At 36.5% G+C, this 22,172-nt stretch overlaps 1 protein-coding gene across 1 annotated transcript; it reads left to right on the forward strand.

The window, feature by feature from the left end:
* Positions 1-529: 529 nt before the first annotated feature.
* LOC127617831 (calcineurin B homologous protein 1-like) lies at positions 530-21,036 on the forward strand. Its single transcript, XM_052089932.1, has 7 exons — positions 530-836; positions 6,743-6,815; positions 13,044-13,124; positions 15,873-16,000; positions 16,995-17,056; positions 17,643-17,765; positions 19,833-21,036. Exons 1-7 carry the CDS (start codon positions 770-772, stop codon positions 19,884-19,886), a joined length of 588 nt encoding a protein of 195 aa, XP_051945892.1. The 5' UTR covers positions 530-769; the 3' UTR covers positions 19,887-21,036.
* The last annotated feature ends 1,136 nt before the right edge of the window (positions 21,037-22,172 follow it).

Raw genomic sequence — 22,172 nt, forward strand, 5'->3', positions numbered from 1 at the left:
AATATGTAATAATTAACAATAATTTATCTTTATATAATAAAAAATAAATTATAAAATAATATTTTAAAATAATAATAATCATTATATTGATATTATATTTTTAGATTGATATAACAGAACATTGAGTTGCCATATTGCAGTTAATGAAACTAATTTTTCTAAAAGAAAAAAATATATATATTTTTTTTTATTATTATTATTTGTTGCTGGATAGATACCGGGTAAAGTATGAGTAATAAAACGCCTCACTTCTCTCTTCATGCAGCAGAAGGCAGCACTTCATTACGGAATCATTGTTTAGTATGAGGCATTAAAACCTTTCCCTCCAGAGGGCGCTCACAACGCCGTCAATGCGGTCTGGCCAATAATTTAAGTCGCTCACAACGCCGTCAATGCGGTCTGGACGAACTGTTTCCAGCTACACTACACGGCTGTCCCATTAAACCCGCCCACGTTACACCAGCCAATCATAGTGCTTTATTCACTCAGAGGCGTGTGCGTACAAAGACATAACCGACGCAAGGTGACGTCGCACAGATTCACTCCGACGCGCCGTTAGCTTAGCGTCTTCAGTTCTTGCTGTAACTCTCTTGATTTAATAACTATCGCGTTTAATACGGTTTTAATTCAGAGGTAGGTGGGTAATAAATCTGGACAGACACGTTTGAACGCTGACTGTTGTTCTGAGAGCTTTACAGAGCTGTTTCTCAGTGCTTCAGAGTGAATTTCTTGTGATAGTTAGAGCTGATCTTCAGTACAAACAGCAATCATGGGCTCAAGAGCTTCATCTCTACTGAGAGAAGAGGACATTGAAGAAATAAAAAAAGAAACTGGATGTGAGTATCCTTTTTGGCTGGGCTGACTGTGACTGGGAGTGTCTGGTTTAACTATTATAGTTGACGCATGCATTGATAGTGTACTGTAATGACAGCGTGTCTATAATACAGTACAGTGCTATCTCTCTTTGGAACAAAATGTATTGTGAAAAATGTCTATATATAAGTTAATTGAAATTGATGACATTGTCCCTGTCCTGCGGTGTGATATGTTATTCACTCCAAACTATCTTAGAGAAAATGTTACTCTTTCATTAATTATTTTGAAATTTAATTTGTCACACTAACGGTATATTTACTATTAAAAAAAAATGAAGGCTAAAAGGTTATTTAAATGGTGGAAAAACTCCTTTATATGTGTGCAATTAATTGATTCTCATTCAAGAAAATCTACTGGTCATATTTAACCATAAATCAATAACAAATAGGATATATTTTCCATAATAAAAAGTAAAGCCTGCATTTAAGACCATTATGATTTTTGGGGATTGTGACATCTTCAGAACACCTAAGCACATTTATCTCTCAATTGTCTTTACCATAAACATCTTGATGTTTTATTTATACTGTTCTTATTGTTTTTTTATTAAAAACTTTTCAATTGTGATTTTCATAACCACAACACAGTTATGTTTTTATATTGTTACATTAAAAAATATTCTGTTGAACTAATAATATATATATACTGGCGGCCAAAAGTTCATAATAATGTACAGATTTTGCTCTTATGGATAGAAATTTGTACTTTTATTCACCAAAGTGGCATTCAACTGATCACAATGTATTGTCAGGACATTAATAACGTGAAAAATTACTATTATAATTTTAAAAGAATGTTCAGAACTTCAAAGAGTTTTTAACAAAAAATCCTCCATGTGCAGCAATGACAGCTTTGAAGATCCTTGACATTCTAGCTGTCAGTTTGTCCAGATATTCAGGTGACCTTTCACCCCACACTTCCCGTAGCACTTGCCATACATGTGTCTGTCTTGTCGGGCAATTCTCACACACCTTACAGTCTAGCTGATCCCACAAAAGCTCAATGGGTTTAGGATCCATAACACTCTTTTCTAGGGATGCACCAATAACACTTTCTCTTCCGATACCAGTGTTGTTGTTTAGTTTTTTTTTGCATAATCAGTTTATAATATCTTGACATTATTGTGTGTAACTAATTGGGAGTACTCTTTAATATGTAAAGAAACACAAACCTCTAACTACACATTATTTCAATATAAATGTATAGCGTATTAAGAAACACTTTTTTATTAACTATACTGGATAATGTAGCAGCAAAATTAACAGTAATTCCTTTCTTCAAGTCTTTGGCAGAAAAAAAACCAGTGTTTTATTTTTGCATTTTTTTCTTTCTTTCTTTTTTCCCCAAAAATGTTTCAACTTACATCTGGACTTTAAAGGATTCAGATCTCTTTTTTTTTGTTGTTGTTGTTCAATTTAGTTGTAAGACATCAGTCCAGTTTTCATTCACACAGTTATTTTTTTGGAACCCGTTCAGTTTAAATATTGCTATAAATTGTAAACAAATACTAATGATGACAATAATAATAATATTAAATAGTTATTCATATTGTTATTATTATTATTATTATTATTGACTTTTAATTTTAAATACAACGGTAATATATTTAAGTCGTGCACTTTTTAAACCCTCGCGCTTTTATTTTGACATTCTGAACTGTCCAGGAAGTCCTGTATGTGTCTGTTTGGACTTTAGAATAAAACAAAAATGTTCATTTTACTCAAACACATACCTATAAATAGTAAATCCAGAGAAACTGATAATTTTGCAGTGGTCCCTTAATTTTTTCCAGAGCTGTGTATATCGAGCCCGTCTGGATTAATTTATGTGTGGATTATGGTGAGGTTACAGCTGCCTTTTAATCTGCACTGTGCTGATGCAGATGATTTGATTTTGATTGTGCAGCTGTAATTTGTAGCTTAGATGATGTTATGTGATCGATGTGTCAGAACCAAGAAAAGTAGTATTTTCCAATCTGTGCATCTCAGTGCTTCGGCTCTTTGTACAGATGAACCACAGAGAGAGACATTCTCCCCCGCAAGATCTAGAAATAGGTTGGGAACATGTTTTCAATGTTAGAGGAAAACTTTATTTTCAACCCTGATGAAAGAACACCAAGCAGACAGTCCAGATTGAACTGCAGATATTTTCTGTGCTTGATTACACTTGCTTTTGACGCATCCCCAGATGAGAACAAAGACCCTTTGTAATAATCTGCAAAATACTGTATGAGTGTAAAAAAACGTTTACAGTATTTTTACTAAAACATTTTAAAGGAAGTAAAATGCCAAGTGGAATTGTGAACATTTGAGTGCTGATGCACTGATTGAGTGACGATGAAATGAATCATGGTTTTAGCTACTGAGATATAAATCGGAGATTTCATTACAAAAATATGCAGAAATGCTGTCATACAATCGTTACACAAAGAAGTATCACAAATTGAAATGATATTTTACTTATATAGAATATCTAAATAGAATATCTAAATAGAATATCTAGGGTCATTAAGATTTTTTACAATGTGACACTAATTTTACAACATTTACACACATTTTTACCCCAATTCTCATTAATGCAAATGAAAAAATTCTGCATTATTTAGATCACAAAAGAGAGTGCACATTCACTCAAAAGCATGCAGCACCTGTAGACTATATAAATATTAGGGCTGCAATGGTACATGTATCCGTGCCGAACCGAACGGATACAGGGCCTTTGGTACGGTATACGCAGTCACATGAATGATTACAAATCTTGGCACAAATGAAACCAATATTAAAACCTACTGGAAATTCCATAAGGGTGGGGGAGGATGACACCTCCCAATCCACATACAACCACTTCAATAATGATCGGTAAGCCAGCCAATTAGTTTCCAAAATTAGTGGATGGATGAGGGGAAGACTAACCACTGCCTCAATATTATGCTTTTGTTCCTGGAATATTACCGTGACGGTCACTATAGGATAATCATGAATATCCTAGTGCATACACCTCACCTTCACCCGATTATTTGCCTCCAATGCCATGTTTTGAACCAAACATTGATGAGTGGATGTTTGATTACAACCTGAATCCACCAAGGCATGGTATGTATCCCCCTTATGTATGGGTATTTGGTACGTCCCTGCCCAATCAGGGTTGCCTGTTGGGTGCCGGGGTTCTGGATCAAGGCCCCCACCTTCATTACCGGGCACTACTCTCCAACATGACCCGGCTCCCTGCAACTCCAGCAGACCAGCCCAAGTCTCCCACCCACAATCCTGGCAGCGGACTCATTCACCTGGTACGAAGAGGGGAGAGACAGGGTTTGTGGAAGCAGAGAATGTTCCCCCATTTCCAGGGAAACGGAACAGGATGGAAGGAGATGGGGGTGGGGCAGTGGAGGAGACATTAGAGTGGGGGGGAAGGGTGCAGGGCACGCTGGTCTCCGGATACGCTGCCAGGTGGTCTTTCGCCACCAAATGGTCTTTCGCCAGGTGGATTACTTCGTCCAGCAACGCCGATTGGTGGCACTGGACCGTCCCCTTCGGCAACCAGGAGACAAACTGCTCCCACACCACCACATTGATGAAATCCTCTGCGTCGCTGTCCTCTATACGGTCAGGGGGCATTGCGATTAATTGCGTAATTCTTTTTAACACGTTATTTTTAATAAAATTAATCTCACTGAATTAATGCGTTAAATCGATAGCGCTAATTATAATAGATAGTTGAAGAAATAAGCATAGTGCAGTCATGTTTCTTTGACGTGACCCTTTTTATGTGTTTGTAAGCCCAGATTTTACTACATTCCTGTAAAGCCACACCAAGTACTCTCCTCCTCGTATTGTTCTTTTTCTGTTCTTTTTCCATCTGGTGTCAAACCCTAACAAAATTTCACACCTGATTATTTGAAGTCCGTAATCTTCACCAGCTGTGGTTGTGTTTTAACTCCAGGTTGAACAGCATTGTATGTGCTACAGTTTCGTGTGTACAATGATTTGATTTAGCTGGTGGAATAGTTATTCATTCACTTGATCACTCTGTACTGTGTTGATTAAAGCCTGGAATGTTGGGGTGGATGTTCCATTGATGTGGTCACTAATTGGCTCTGCTGCTTTTACTGTGGTTAAACCGAAAGTCTCAACCAAACAGACTCAACTGTTACATTCTCCGTTTAATTAAGATTTATTGAATGGCACTTTACAAACACGGATTGTTCCAAAGCAGCTTTATTTGAATGACCAGATGCCCCAGTTTACGATTTCACGAGGTGTGTCCAGTGTTCACTAAAAATGTAATTATGTCCCAGTTAGGCTCACTGACTTTTGAGCATCCTAAATTGAGCAGCTTTCTTTGTCATTACAAGCTGATTTGTCAATGCCCTTTATCTGCACTTACATTGTATGTCATTGCATTAGATAACAGAATATCAAACCTAGTGGCATCTGCAAACAATTGATGCTAGAGCTCTCAAATCTATGAATTTGTCTGACATATTTGCAATTGCAAACTTTTCCCAAGGTGATTTTTAGTGGATGTATGAAGGCAGTTCCTCAAGTTCACTTAGCAGATTATCTACCGGTGAAGTTCAGCACATCAGCTATAGACATGTCCCACTGACATTTGACATCCAGAAAGTTTCTTAATTTGAACAGTAAATCTATTGTGTTGTCATTTTAAACCCAAAGTTTTTACGTGTTTATGTATGTCAATAGCTCAGCTGGATGTTAGACACGATAACTGTATAGACACAGAGTTGATGAAATGTTCAGAACCTCTTAAACTACTTCAAAGAGTTCTCATCATAAAATCCTCCATGTGCAGCAATGACAGCTTTGCAGAACCTTGTTGTTCTAGCTGTCAGTTTGTCCAGATACTCGGGTGACATTTCACCCCATGCTTCCTGTAGCACTTGCCTGTCTAGTCTTATGTGGCTGTCTTGTCGTGCAATTCTCATGCACCTTACAGTCTAGCTGATCCCACAAAAGCTCAATGGGGTTAAGATCCGTAACACTCTTTTGCAATTATCTTTTGTCCAAAGTCTGTGTTTCTTTGCCCACTCTAACCTTTTATTTAGCTTTTCAAAAGTGGTGTTTTCTTTGCACATTCTTCTCTAAGGCCTGCACCCCTGAGTCTTTTCTTTACTGTTGTACATGAAACTGGTGTTGAGCGGGTAGAATTCAATGAAGCTGTCAGCTGAGGACATGCGAGGCGTCTATTTCTCAAACTAGAGACTCTGATGTTCTTATCTGATGTACTTATGTACTGTGGCAACTCAAAAACTGAAAACAAAGTTAAGCTTTATTTAACAACCCAAATAGCTTTCAACTGAGTTTGATATAATGGCTAGTGATTTTCTAGGATCAAATTAGCAATTTAGCATCATGTTCTCAAGGATAAGGTGTTGGAGTGATGCTGCTGGAAATGGGACCCCTCTAGATTTGATCAAAAATTACTTTTGATGCTGTTTTTTACATCAGTATTGTCCTGAATATACTTTGTGATCAGTTGAATGCCACTTTGGTGAATTAAAGTACCAATTTCCTTCCGAAACAACAAAATCTGTACATTATTCCAAACTTGTGTGTATATTATATATACATACATACATGCACTCAAAATATTGGTTTGCAGTGTGTGGGCCACATATGTTTAATACATTTCTAATTCGAAAAAGATCCCAATCAAGTTTTTTTGGTATGTATGTAGATTATGTAGTTCTGCCCTGATCAAGCCAAGATTCAGCAAACAATAAATAATCACTTCCCTGTTATATTATGTCCCCATTGTCGGGACATTTGAGAAATATCTACAGTGTGAGAAGTCATTCAGATAAGACATTAAGTAGTACTGTCAATGTGTGTGTGTGTGTGTGCAGTCTCCCACAGTCAAATCACTCGACTCTACAGCCGGTTTCACAGTCTTGACAAAGGAGAGAACGGAGCACTAAGGTATGACACACACAGTAAATGTGCTACATGAGTTGAGTAATAGTCCAATGTGATATTGCAACACCTTTGGCTTAAGACATGAGAGGAAGCGAATGTTGCACGTGGAAAGTTTGTGCTGTCAAGTTTGGTCATGACTGCAAACTAGGTATGTTCACTGAAGTCAAACCTCAAGCTTTTGTAACGTGTCCAAGTCAAATCTCAAGACTTTCAAGATAAAGTCTAAAGCCAGGTGCACAGTGTACGATTTTCATGGTTCTTCATTCCTTTACGATTGCTGTTTTTCAGACTGTACGATATTATTCCAGTGAGATTTTGAGAAAAAACATGGCACACTGTGCAACATTAAGAGATACGTTTGTAGAGCAGTGGAGGGCGGGGCCAGGCTGGAACAATGCACGCCCGGTTCCCAATCAGCCTGATGGGGGTGCGCGAGGGATAAAGGCAGGCGGTGACGACGGTTCGAGAGAGAGAGAGAATTACAGACAGCTGCTCTGTATCTTTGTTTGTGTGTTTTTGGTTCAGTTATTTAAACCATTATTTATATTGCCAAGCCGGTTCTCGCCCCTAGAGAAAATGCCATCGAAGACAGTCAGTTCCCTTCAGAGATACATTTATATAAAATAGTCAAAGGTTTTGCATTCAAGGGCTTTAGTTAAAGTCTTCAGAAGTCATAATCACTATGAGAGCACTTGGATTTCATCACGAGTCATTCTGTATATTTTATACTAGTCACGTTTTAAATATATTTAAATATGTTAAGTTTTTATATTGCCAACAAATGGTTATGGTATATTGTTGACTGTTGAGAAGTTTCGAGGCAATGTTGGGTAATTTCAAACATGTTGTGGTACAAAACTTAATTTACTGACAACCCTCAAACATTTGAACAGTAATTTTACATATGAATGTTTCTGGATAATGAAATGATAATGCAATTATGTACTTGCCTTTCCTTGTGGTTTTTGAAATGTCTGATGAAATTCGAGGTTGTTGTGGTTGTATCGGATATTTTTTGCCTTGCATATTTTCAGACTTTTTTATTCACACGGTCCAATTTGAAATCTTTATATCCAAAGGAGAATATTTTGGCGCATTGTGAGCGCAGCGTTAACTGCGCAGATGCAGATTAATGGTGCTGGTGGGATTACATTTTTGCATATGAATTAATTGAATATTTTTTAAACACATTTCATTACTGTTTATAATAAGTTATTAAAAATAATAATAAAAAACATTCAGTTCAGGTCAAGTCTTACACGTCCTTAAATTTGCGACTCTAGTCAAGTTATGTAACAAGTCCCCAACCTCTGCCTGTTACAGGAAGGAAAGGCTAAGAAAATTTCTTAAAATCTATTTTAAAAACGATCTGCCAATTAAACGTTATTGGAAGGTATCAGCCTTTTCCACCACCTTAGTTATTGTATTTGCAAAATCCACTATTGGTCGGCCTGATCTCTACTAGAAAGTATACTTGACTGTATTTATTTTACTTTTAAAATCCCTTGGCCTGAATCTGTTCAAACGAATAATTTCAGTTTGAACAGATTTACATACACGGGTAAACATTCACATAGGCCTCAGGCTCTGAACACAGTAAGTTAATGCGTTAATGAATGATTCCCACAATGTTTGAGCTATGACTAGGAGTAAAGACTTTTCCCCCTGTTAGACTGCTAAAAATATGACTTTCATTGTAAATTTTCCTTTAAACGCAGCTATAAGATGTAGCCGGCACTCCCACAGTTATAAGACATTTACAGTTGAAGTCAGAAGTTGACATTACACTTGGGTTGAAGTAATTTAAAACAAATGTAACCACTCCACAGATTTAAGATTTGCAAACTATCATTTTGGCATGTCGTTTAGAACATCAATTTTGTGCGTGACAAGTCATTTTTCCAACTATTGTTTACAGAATGAAGTCAGAAGTTTACATGCATTAAGTTAACTGTGCCTTTAAGCAGCTTGGGAAAATTCCAGAAAATAACGTCAAGCCTTTAGTCAATTAGCTTCTAAAGGGAGGTGTACTGAATTGTAGGTGAACCTGTGGTTGTATTTTTAGGCCTAACTTCAAACTCCATGCCTCTTTGCTTGACATCATGGGAAAATTATAAGAAATCAGCCAAGACCTCATAAAAACAATTGTGGACCTCCACAAGTCTGATTCATCATTGGGAGCAATTTCCAAATGACTGAAGGTACCACGTTCATCTGTACAAACATAGTATGCAAGTATAAACACCATGGGACCACACAGCCATCATACCGCTCAGGAAGGAGACACATTCAGTCTCCTAGAGATGAACATGGCTTGGAACTAAAAGTTCAAATCAATCCCAGAACAACAGCAAAGGACCTTGTGAAGATGCTGGAGGAAACGGGTAGACAAGTATCTATATATCCACAGTAAAACAAGTCCTATATCAACATAAAATGAAAGGCTGCTCCACAAAGAAGAAACCACTGCTGCAAAACCGCCATAAAAAACCCAGATTACAGTTTGTAATTGCACATTGGGACAAAGATCTTACTTTTTGGAGAAATGTTCTCTGGTCTGATGATACAAAAATTTTACAGTTTGGCTATAATGACCATCGTTATGTTTGGAGAAAAAGGGGTGAGGCTTGCAAGCCGAAGAACACATCCCAGCTGTGACGCATGGGGGTTGCGGCATCATGTTGTGGGGGTGCTTTGCTGCAGGAGGGACTGGTGCACTTCACAAAATATAGATGGCATCATGAAGAAGGAAAATTATGTTTATTGAAGCAACATCTCAAGACATCAGCCAGGAAGTTAAAGCTTGTTTGCAGATGGGACTTCCACATGGACAATGACCCCAAGCATACCTCCAAAGTTGTAGCAAAATGGCTTAAGGACAACAAAGTCAAGGTATTGGAGTGGCCATCACAAAGCCTTGATCTCAATCTGATAGAAAATTTGTGGGCAGAACTGAAAAAGCATGTGTGATCAAGGAGGCCTACAAACCTGACTCAGTTACACCAGTTCTGTATGGAGGAATGGGCCAAAATTCCAGCAACATTATTGTGAGACAGCTTGTGGAAGGCTACCCAAAATGTTTGACCCAAGGTAAACAATTTAAAAGCAGTGCTACCAAATATTAACAAAGTGTATGATGAAAGAAATAAAAGCTGAAATAAATCATTCTCTCTACAGTTATTCTGACATTTCACATTCATAAAATATAGTGATCCTAACTGACCTAATACAGGGAATGTTTTCTATGATTACTTGTCAGGAATTGTGAAAAACTGAGTTTACATTTATTTGGTTTAGGTGTATGTGAACTTCTGACTTAATCTGAATTTCCCTGATTTTTAGGATGCAACATACCAGACTCAAACAGGATAATAACTCTGTTTACCAAATACACTGAAGTCACAGGTTGTGACCTTGTTAAAATTGTTTGTTTTTAATGACAACATCCACAATGATTTAAAACCTTGTGAGATGATTGATAGTGGTTCACAAAACTAGCAGGGTGGTTGGTATTAAAAAGCAAAAAACAAACTGACAGCACGCAACTAGGTTGATAACACGCTGCATTTGTTGGCACCCAAAACATCCGACAGACTGCGATTAGTACATTTTCAGAGAAGATATGTTCTTGTGTTTCAATGATAAGTAGACTCAGATATCAGGGCAGTGAGGTATGCGTCATCTGGTTGAGTGTGGAGGTCACTTGTGAAGCCCTGCATTGAAAAAACAATATTTATTTTTTGGACATTTAAAAAAAAAAAGAAAGAAAGATCCCTTTATATATAACATTGTCAAACATGCAAAAGACAAAAATACTGAGTGCGAAAATTATTTTTGTGCAGTGTGCTTTTTTTTCACTTCAAAAACAATCTCTTAATCTTTTTCTTGCTCTCTAGTGGAGACATGAAGACATACTTATAACAAGATAAATTGGGGAGAAAAAAAATTCTTACCCCAGTGGCAAACCTCACTCAATTTTGTCATCATTATGATTAATTGTCAGTGAGATATTTTGATAACTCTTTACAGGTTCTATTTGTAAAGATTAATAAATGTATTATATCATTAAAGGATTGATTTGCCAAAAACTTCTCTTATCATTTCCTTACCCTCATGCCATCCCAGGCGTGTATGACTTTATTTCTTCACCAGAACATATCTGAAGAAAAATAGAAGAATATCTTAGCTCAGTAGGTCCTTAAAATGCTAGTGGATAGTGATCAGACCTTTTTTGAAGTTCCAAAAATCCCAGACAGTCAGCATAAGCATCATCCATATGACAACTACTGTTAAATTAATGTCATCTAAAGTAACATGATCATTTTTGGTGATTTTTAAGTACTTCTTAAATCGCTTCTGTTCAGCAGTGATATGCGTGTTCAAGTCACAAGAGGGCTGAGTTCACATTGTCTCTTGTGTGACGTATTTGTGTTGGCATGTTACGGACGTAATCTCAGGTTCTTCTCATGGTTGAGACATCCAGTAAAGAACACAAACCCACCATTGTGAAAAACATAGATACAAATACAGATCTAAACCAAAACCAATGAAGCTTCTGTACAGCGTTCCTCCTCCTCAGTTGTAAACAGCGCTGATCTTACGAGTGTGTCGCTCTTGCGTCAGATCTTGCGTGGCTTGCATGCCAATGCGATTATGTCACATGTTCCTACTGCTAAGCAATGATTTATAGAAAAAAGTATTTTAATATCTATCTTTTTCACACCAAAAGAGATCATTTCGCTTTAGAAGACTTTAATTTAACTTCAGTCATATGGATGACCTTTAATCACCATTCGCTTACATTTTAAGGACCTACTGAGCTAAGATATTTTAAATTTTTCTTCAAATGTGTTCTGCGGAAGAAAGAAAGTAATACACACCAGGGATATCATAAGGGTGAAAAAATGATGAGAGTATTTTCATTTTTGGGTGAACTATCCCTTTAAGTATGAACAACATATTTGACTGAAATACAATTGTTCATGTTTGTACATAATGCATTAACTTATGTTATCTTATACAATTGTTAAATTAAATTAGTTATTAAAAATAGTGCTGCTAAAATATTGTTCATTGTTAGTTGATGTGAACAATATTTTTACTAGAAAACAATTAAAAAATATTAATAAAATAATTTTTGTTTAGTGTAAGAGAAGTGTTCGACCAATATGTTAACTGATACAATATGTAGATATGCTGATATAATATCAATATGTATACAATTTAATGGTAAAATTATACACAATTTTAAAATCAAGTACACCTTTATTTTACACAAAATATACTGAAAATTACCTAAAATAAAATTAAAATCAGAAAATTTGCAATATTATCCATTGGCAAGACTTATGGTAATTTTTTGATTTGACACCAGACGACCACTTTTGTTATTCAGCAAAGCCAGTTCTGTTGGAATTGCTATTAGCTCTGAGAAAGATATACCAAAAAAATAAACCATTTCCTTATTGTAACGAGATTACTTCACTAATCATTCTGTCTAGATATTAATGACATTATCGCTCATATCAGCCTTTACCAGAACAAGTCACGTTTTCACAGCATAAGGGATCGGCTGTCCTGTAAAGCACAGTCATAAACATTACATGATCCAATGTCAACTCAAGAACGCAGGTAATGGAGACCTGCATATATTCTAAGTAATGCTTATAACTCAAAAATATGAAACCTCAAAACAAACAGTGTCAAATGGTTTGATAGATTGCTTGTGCAGGCGTAACTTGCATATATATTTCTATTATTTTATTATATGTACTGTTATTCTTATTGGTAAGGGCCATAATTCAAAATAATGTGAGTATTTATGCTTTGCAATCAATATTTATGCTATACAGTAAATGTTCAACTTCAAACAATCTTCAACTGTTGGCACATAGGGGAGTGTTCGGGGAAACCTTGTTGAAAATAGATATTTTTGCAATGCCGTTTGGTGACCCTATCAGTTCAATAATTACACCCATTACCACCTTCAAGTTACTATGCTATTTTGTGACCTGTCCTGCATAACTAAAACTCATTCGGTTTATCAAATACACAGGGTGCATTCTTGTTAACATTTTGTTTTTTACAAACATCCTCTGTGGTTTAAAACTTATAGTAAAGTGTTACACCAACACCTGTTTCAATAGGGCTACATCTGTGTGTGTAAAACCTGAGAATCTTTCAGAACAGATTCTCACACAATAACCTCTCGTGCTCTCTCTCTCTTTTCAGCCGAGAAGACTTTCAGCGGATTCCAGAGTTGGCTATTAATCCTCTTGGAGATCGAATAATTAATGCCTTCTTCCCAGAGGGGTAAGAAAGTTGTGACGCACTTCTCAAGACTTTTGAAACCTCAGCCTGATCGGTTGTTTTATTGCACTAGTTAGCATAGCATACAGATAGCTTTAATGCTTTGTATTGTTTCAGATTCAGTTAAAGGTGCTATAAGCAATTTTTTTCATGGAAAAGTAAAAATATTGTCCTACTCCCTTAAAGATATTAATGAAATTAGTGTTCTGAGATATCTCACGTCTCTGTGGCAGCTTCACCGGTCAATCATTTTGCTCGTTCTCATAGTGTTGTATTTGAAGCGCATCATTAAGGCTATGATTCATAATTTTTGTCAGTTGAGGGCGCTATTGTGCCACTGTTGAATGTGACAGGCACAGGAACAAACAGTGCTGCCCTTTAGCTCAGTCTATGTCTCAATTATCTTTGGAGGGCGGGGTTTTGGAATTAGAGGCGTGGCTAATTCAACAGCTCAGTCACGTGAAAGCTTTTGAAAGCTAAAATCACTTAAAGCACAAAAAATTCTGCAGCATTGAAGGTCCCAAAGAGCACAGTGGCCTCCATCATCTGTAAATGGAAGAAGTTTGAAACCACCAGGAGTCTTCCTAGAGCTGGCCGCCCGGCCAAACTGAGTGATCGGGGGAGAAGGGCCTTAGTCAGGGAGGTGACCAAGAACCCGATGGTCACTCTGACAGAGCTCCAGCGTTTCTCTGTGGAGAGAGGAGAACCTTCCAGAAGAACAACCATCTCTGCAGCACTCCACCAATCAGGCCTGTATGGTAGAGTGGCCAGATGGAAGCCACTCCTCATTAAAAGGCACATGACAGCCCACCTGGAGTTTGCCAAAAGGCACCTGAAGGACTCTTTAGACCATGAGAAACAAAAGATTGAACTCTTTGGCCTGAATGGCAAGCGTCATGTCTGGAGGAAACCAGGCACTGCTCATCACCTGGCCAATACCATCCCTACAGTGAAGTATGGTGGTGGCAGTATCATGCTGTGGGGATGTTTTTCAGTGGAATGAACTGGGAGACTAGTCCGGATCGAGGGAAAGATGAATTCAGCAATGTACAGAGACATCCTTGATGAAAACCTGCTCCAAAGCACTCTGGACCTCAGACTTGGGCAAAGGTTCATCTTCCAACAGGACAACGACCCTAAGCACACAGCCAAGATAACAAAGGAGTGGCTACGGGACAACTCTGTGAATGTCCTTGAGTGGCCCAGCCAGAGCCCAGACTTGAACCCGAGTGAACATCTCTGGAGAGATCTGAAAATGGCTGTGCACCGACGCTTGAGAGGTCCCGCAAAGAAGAATGTGAGAAACTGCCCAAAAATAGGTGTTCCAAGCTTGTAGCATCATACACAAAATACTTGAGGTATATAATACAAATATACTGTAATTGGTGCCAAAGGTGCTTCATCAAAGTATTTGCAAAGATTTCAAACAAACCTCTTTCACATTGTCATTATGGGGTATTGTTTGTAGAATTTTGAGGAAAATAATGATTTTAATCCATTTTGGAATAAGGCTGTAACATAACAAAATGTGGGGAAAGTGAAGTGCTGTGAATACTTTCCGGATGCACTATATAATAATTTTTATTATTTTTATTTTGCAATGAAATATGACACGGACATGTTTTTGACAGGTTTCTTGATATCTGTGAAGATATCTCGGGGGACATTTCTATGTCAGTTTATCAGTGTGTATATTTTGGCCTTAACTGGTTATGCTGCTATATCTTGTGACATGTTTAGTGACAGCGTAACACTCACAAAGCACCCGGCATGTGGGCAGTTTCACATGGTTCTTGATTACTTCATGGCTTATTTGGTTTCAAGTGTTTCAGTGTTACTGTGGACTTGGATTCCTTGAAAAGTATACAGAAACTTTCCTGTGGTTATGTCAGGAAATGTTTCAGTAGGACAGCAGTTTGTCAGGGCTGATTGGAAAAAGTTTTAGTTCTCCTTTTTGTCAAAAAAATTAATAAAAATATATGTTTTTAGGTCAAATAAATTATTTTCATTTCAGCAATTTATGAATGTATAATTTGCTGTTATTAAAATATAATTAAATGCACTACCTCTGCAAGCTAGCCATTTGGCTGCATCCATTTGATTCATAAATGATTGTGTGATTATGATTAAATGATTCTCATTGCTAAAAAAGGCTTTAGGACATTAGGCTGATCTACTGTCTACTAAGCTGTAGTAACTTGTGAAATGCTTCTGTTTTATTATATTTTTCTAATGTACTTTTTTTTTTCTATACCAGTTATATTATCAACATTACAATTTGCATGAAAAGTTCCGATCAAAATTTTAAAGATTTTTCCTGAAAACCTGATGATTACATACATGATTATTCCAACATGATCTGAGAATGTTACAGAGAGCATCTTTTGTCACTGGAAGCACTTTGGACTTTTTGGACGGTTAACATGATCAATGTCACAAATTTGCTTGCATTTTATTCATGACCTCCTGCAAAATTTTTACTCGTACCTTTTCTTTATTTTAAGTTATTTAAAATCCTAAACTTTGTTTATGTTCAGGCTTAAATAAAAATATATTTCTGGTTTATGAACTGATTGCTAAGAATAGAGTGAAAAGAGAGTCTTTATATTAATATATCCTGTATATTCTTAACAGTCGTCCACTAGCCTGGATCTTGAAATTGGCTCAAGATCAGATCTCAGCAGAGCAAACATAAAATCAGTTTCAAACAAATGAAATGTCCCCGTCCTTCTTATGTCTCATGTTTCTTAGTGAGGATCAGGTGAACTTCAGGGACTTCATGAAGACTCTGGCTCATTTTCGTCCTGTTGAGGACAATGAAAAGAACAAAGTTGCAAATGCAGGCGAGCCGCTCAACAGCAGATCCAACAAACTCCTCTGTGAGTAAACCAAATATCTCTCATATCAGCCCCATGATACATTTTGAATATAGTGATGGAGAAAAGGGTTTGTTCGACATGACACACAGCAGAGACTCTTTTCTTAAAATGTCTTTTCTTACTATAGAAAAATTTAGTTCACAAAATTTCACACAAAGAAAAAAATAGTCCTTGCAAATCTTTGGCTTATGTACGCTACGAATATGTTGGACCGTGCAGTATAACAAAAAAAAAAAAATAACGTTAAATATCTAAATATTTTTCAGCCGTGTTGACAATAATCAATGTATATCTGAGTATTACACAGTAAAAATGTAGTTAAGAGTAATCAACACATTTTTCACGAAAAGAACACAAGTAAGAATTATACAATTTATGCACCAATTTAAAAATGTATATTAATAAATATAGCAATATTTACCACAAGTATTTTTACTAAAAACTGGAGGTTTCCATTTAATATTTGAATTATGTCACAAACTAGTTTGTGTCATAGCTGTTACTGTATTGTGGACTTTAGCACAGCTGGAATGCTGTATTGACCAATCAGCGTCCAGGACCAAGTTTCAAGTTTCCCAAAGAGTACAAATGCATTAAATTGATCCTAGTCTTAAACTTAATTACACTGTTTATTGTGAGTGATGTTGGCATAGTGGGCTAAAGCACATAACTGTTAATCAGAAGGTTGCTGGTTCGACTCCCACTGCCACCACCATTGTGTCCTTGAGCAAGACACTTAACTCCAGGTTGCTCCGGGGGGATTGTCCATGTAATAAGTGCACTATAAGTCGCTTTGGATAAAAGCATCTGCCAAATGCATAAATGTAAATGTGATCCTCTAAATACTCCATGGCTCTTAATCTCCGCTCAGGAAACCAGTTTTCTGCTACCAGCCTTTACAGTTTGTTCTCATCGCGTGAGTTTTCTACTAACAGTTGCTGCTGTGATTAAAGCTTCTCATAATACTTTGGTCTTTTTTTCTTGTCCCTCCCAGTTGCTTTCCAGTTATACGACCTCGACAGAGATGACAAGATCTCCAGAGATGAGCTGCTACAGGTGAGCGATTTACATTTATTAATGTACAACAGAATCCTCAGTACCCGGCTTTGACAAGAGAGACAAAGAAGGATCTGTACTGCCTGACCAATGCCACCTGTGACTCACCTGCTCCTGCCACATGAAACCAGACAGTTATAATCACCCAGTAAACAGAAGATGCACTTTAAGACAGGGACACTTCTGAGTCATCCCAGCTGCTTCTCAAAAGATCATTTGAAAAATCAGTAAACTTAAAGAAACTAATATAAAGCTATAATGCTTTAAATTATTTACATTTATAATACTTTATTACAATGGCTCTCAACAGGTAGGTCTGTTCTGATAGGGCAAAACAATGCTAAATGCAAATAATAAAATGCAACTAAATTCATAATCCTCCATTATGATAGCAAAATAATGAATCAACTTTTAAATGAAGAGAAAACACTGGTCATATTCAGACTGGAGTTAATGATTTATGATTTTTCAATGATCAGTAGTACATTTATAAATCACCACTATGTGCTGTCAAGTCACTAGAGGGCACTAATTATCAACATAAAATAAAACCAGTATAAACGCAACCTCAAACTTGTGTTTTCAGGTCCTGAGAATGATGGTGGGTGTGAATATTTCAGATGAGCAGCTAGGCAGTATTGCAGACAGAACTATCCAGGAAGCAGACACTAATGGAGACATGTGCATCTCCTTTAATGAGTTCACCAAGGTAATGCCTAAACGTGTGTGTGTGTGTGTGTGTGTGTGTGTGCGTGTGTGTGTGTGCGTGTGTGTGTGCGTGTGTGTGTGCGTGTGTGTGTGCGTGTGTGCGTGCGTGTGTGCGTGCGTGTGTGTGCGTGCGTGTGTGTGCGTGCGTGTGTGTGCGTGCGTGTGTGTGCGTGCGTGCGTGTGCGTGCGTGCGTGCGTGTGTGTGTGTGTGTGTGTGTGTGTGAGAGAGAGAGGGGGGGGTGCGTGCGTGCATGCGCGCGAAGGAACAACAAAAAAAGTCACCATAAGAGGAGCCCATGTGACAAGAGTGCTATTATTGCTCGTCTTCTTAAGCCATTTGACTTTGTGTGGAACAGATGGAAATGTAAATTGTTATTCACTGATATTCCTCCACTCACCACTTGTTCAATTTAAAAACGGTGCTTTTGTCACTTGACCAGTCGTTATGCGGTAAGTTTGAAAAATGCAATTCCACATGAGATGTGTGAGCTAACACAGAGAAGATTTCCAGTCACCAACAACTTAAATTTCCATCTCTTCCTCAAAAAAGCTACACTGAAAATAATTTGAAGTGGCGTATACAAAACTAGAAAACAATTTCCAAAAATAAATTGCTAGTAAATTTAACAGACCATACAAATTTTAAAGTAATTGCTACGCACAAATCGTGGGAGCGTTTAATTAAAATTTCTCAAGTTCATTTGACTTTGCAATACTCTCAATTCAGTTTTACTACCTCTTTGTTTGTACATTTTACTCAAGCAATGTAATGCTAAATTAAACCTAGTTATTAAAAATGTACTTGTATTTCAATGCTTGATTTAATGTACTTAATTAACCACATGATACTTGTAAGCCTTCCTAAGGGAAGCTTTACGAATGCTATATAGTCTATTAGACAACATCACCTCGCACTACTGGCAATAAAAACAAGTCCCAGAGCTGCTCGCGCATACCTAAACATTTGGTGCACAAAACACGTGATGGTAGCAATCAACAGATAATAGTTTTTTTCATGAATGTGTAATTTTTAATAGACAATTTCATAAAACGTGAAGTTACCAACTGTAACAACAAAATCAACAACAAAAAAAACCATTGTAAATCAACTTGCAATTAGTGCAGACATGCACTATTATTTTAATTATTTAAGCCTGGTGCATGCTGCGAACAACAGCTTCTAAAAGTTACGTAAAATGTACTTAATTTATTTACTTGTGAAATCTACTCAAATTAGCAGATTTATATGACAAGATTTTCTCCTTTAGGATTGCTACATGAATATGCAATGTTAAGATAACAAACAAGTGATGTTTACTTTTAAGATAAAGAAATACTTTAAGTTTGAATTAAGTACAAATGTAAAGTGTACTTAATATTGTGAAGTTCATGCTTTTAACTTCAATGTAGATTTTTTTATCTTCAATTAGATTTTTTATATTCAATTACTTTTTATCTTCTGCTTTATTTCACAACAAAATATTTTTCAATGTTTCACTTGCCTACAGAAGACTTGGAATATAGAACATGAGTTGCATGAACAACTTTTATGATTTGTTTATTTTATTTATTTTTTCATTTAAAATAAAACCAGTTTTACCAGAAGAATTTATGTAAGAGTTTTTTTAAGATTATAAGCATCATATTTCTACCTTTTTAAAGGTGCACTCCCCATAATACTCCTAATGAAATTAATTGTAATTTTTACATTTATGTATAAAATCATGACTATTCCTATAATATGAAGACTCTAGTCATATCAGTAACCTTATAAATCCTGCTTTATTCTACTTGAGGTAGGGGCACCCACATGGGGGCTGCCATTTTAGAATCACATGACTATCTGAATACTACTCTCTTAATCGCAGTAACCATCTTGTTATTGGACACTTTCAGAAAGTGAAAAGTAGGGATGAGTCAAAAATTTAGTTTTGTTGTAATCAACATTATGCCACAAACGCTGTTGATTAAGCATAACTTTTTTTTCTTATATTGAACCCGGAATATTCCTTTTAATGTTAATTTGTGGTGAACTAACCCTTTAAGGTGATCCCTGTTCCCTTCTCAGGTATTGGAAAAGGTGGACGTTGAACAGAAGATGAGCATTCGCTTCCTGCATTGAAGACCAAAAGAGGTCTGAACTCTGATTGGAGACCATCCGAGTCAGTATAAGCTAGACATCCCCCTGATTCTTCTCTCTTTCTTTTGTTTATCTCTTGCTCTCAGCCTTGAGGTGCCACAACCATTAAAAGGGAGTATCCGGGTGCCTTTGTTTTTTTTGTTTTTGTATTTCTCAAAGTCACCGCACCTTTTCTCTCATGTTAAAATTGTATTTATTCCAGTTGTAAATGCAACTGCTTATGACTTTCCAGAGGGGGAATCTATGGTTAATATTGATGGACACTTGCTGTCATAATGTCATGCTCTTTTCACCATAATCACCATCTTAAAGGCCAAAAATGTTGCTTCTGTAATAAAGGAAATGTGTTCCTGAATATTCCCAAGAGGAATGGATGAAACTTTTTGTAACTTACCCAATGAAGATGATTTGTTTCTAAGCGGTTGTGTAAATTGCAGTCAGCCAAACCTCAATCAATGTCACTGATTTGTTCTAGAAAGGCTGGAGCCTGGGCACATTTTCTTTCTCATAATGAATATTGATTCCAAGTCAAATGGTGTGAAAATGCTGAATGCATCTTAAATCAATGTAGTTGATTTTCAAATTTAATGTCAACAATTGTAAGAGAAAATTGGTCAATTGAGTACTTCAGACAGTGAGCAAATGTCTCAAGCCCATCAAGCCAATTTTTAAAGGAGTTCTGATTTGTGATTAGTAGCACAGAAACTACACACTTCATTTTTAAGATTTACCTGCATTTGGTCCAGTATGTATCATGAAACCAAACAATTGCTCTGTGTTGTGTGCAGTCTGTTCTTTTAGTCTTTGCTCTACATGCACAAAATCAATGTTGTGTGTCCATGTCCTCGGTTACTATGGATTTAAACACTGTTGATGATTTGATCATGTGATGCTATTATGTAAGTTTGATGCTAAATCCATGGTCTAAATTCACAGATACTTGAAATATAGTTCTGCAGCACTTTTCTTCTGCAGATTCTTGCTTTTGTGTACAGATTTCTTCACTGAGTTCTTGAAGTTTTTGAGAGAAAATTAATTTAACTTCTCGATGTGATTTAATAATCATATCGTACACTTGAGATGTGAACTCTGACGTGTATGGTTTTGATTAAAATAAAAACAAGTGCCATCATTTCTTGGACTTTTGTTGTGTCACTTTTTTTTCAGAATTGGTCCAGACATCCTCAAGTGAACACAATTGGTGCGACAAACAAGTCAAAGGACAAAAGTGTTTCTGCAGTTGCCACAAATAAGATGGATCCTGTTTCCTGTGTACTAGATACAGTAGGACTGACAATTTGAAATGTTGCAGTATATGTTTTGCCAAAAATGAAATATTAAATGAATGGGTTTAAATGACATAAATGCATATAAAAACAATACATATTTTGACCAGTTAACCTCTGCACATGCCTGAAAAAGTTATTCCAAATAAAATAGTTGCAAATAATCATTTGTACTACAGACAGCATTACAAAGGGTTCATGAACATTATTTGACATTGAGTTTTTGTGCAAGACTGATAAGTAATTAGGGTCAGATGGTTAAATTGGTAAGAAAAGCCTGAGTTTATTGTAAAGTTATATGAAATTGGTCTATTTAAAAAATGCAATTAAATAAAGCTTTCAACACTGTCTATATCAACGTCTTGAGACATAATGGAGTGAAAGATATATATCTGGTCTAGCTCAAATTTGAGAATAATCATTCCAAAACTGAGTTTTGCCAAGAGTATTTAGGGAGATACCTTCACAAACTCCAAAGGGGGATTTTACTAAGCAATCATTCATCTATTGTCCTCCAGTCAAGTTGAGTGGTCTCCACCCTGTTCACATTCACACTTCTGCCCTGTAAACGATTCAACATAATGCCCCAAATCGAGATTCTTTTGTCTCCATTCTGCATACTTGTACACCCCCACCTCGCTCCCTACAATCTCCCCCATCAACATCGCCGAGGCGTCATTGAATCTAGATTTGCATCTTTGTATCCAATGTCTCGCTATACTTCAAAACACCACAGAGTGTGAATGACGCATTTTATTGATCTTGCATTATCTTCATAGAATGAGGTAAAAAAAATAAAATAAACTATATAGACCTATATATATATATATTAGATTCATTGCACACCAACTGAAATATTTCAGGTCTTTTATTGTTTTAATACTGATGATTTTGGCATACAGCTCATGAAAACCCAAAATTCCTATCTCAAAAAATTAGCATATCATGAAAAGGGTCTCTAAACGAGCTATTAACCTAATCA

Source organism: Xyrauchen texanus, chromosome 24 (assembly GCF_025860055.1).
Source record: "Xyrauchen texanus isolate HMW12.3.18 chromosome 24, RBS_HiC_50CHRs, whole genome shotgun sequence".
In the NCBI taxonomy this organism is placed as follows: domain Eukaryota; kingdom Metazoa; phylum Chordata; class Actinopteri; order Cypriniformes; family Catostomidae; genus Xyrauchen; species Xyrauchen texanus.

Coding starts and splice junctions, on each gene's coding strand:
- LOC127617831 (XM_052089932.1), top strand. CDS start 770: ATGGGCTCAAGAGCTTCATCTCTACTGAGAGAAGAGGACATTGAAGAA. Junction 16,001..16,994: donor CAGATCCAACAAACTCCTCT/GTGAGTAAACCA, acceptor TGTCCCTCCCAG/TTGCTTTCCAGTTATACGAC. Junction 17,766..19,832: donor CCTTTAATGAGTTCACCAAG/GTAATGCCTAAA, acceptor TTCCCTTCTCAG/GTATTGGAAAAGGTGGACGT.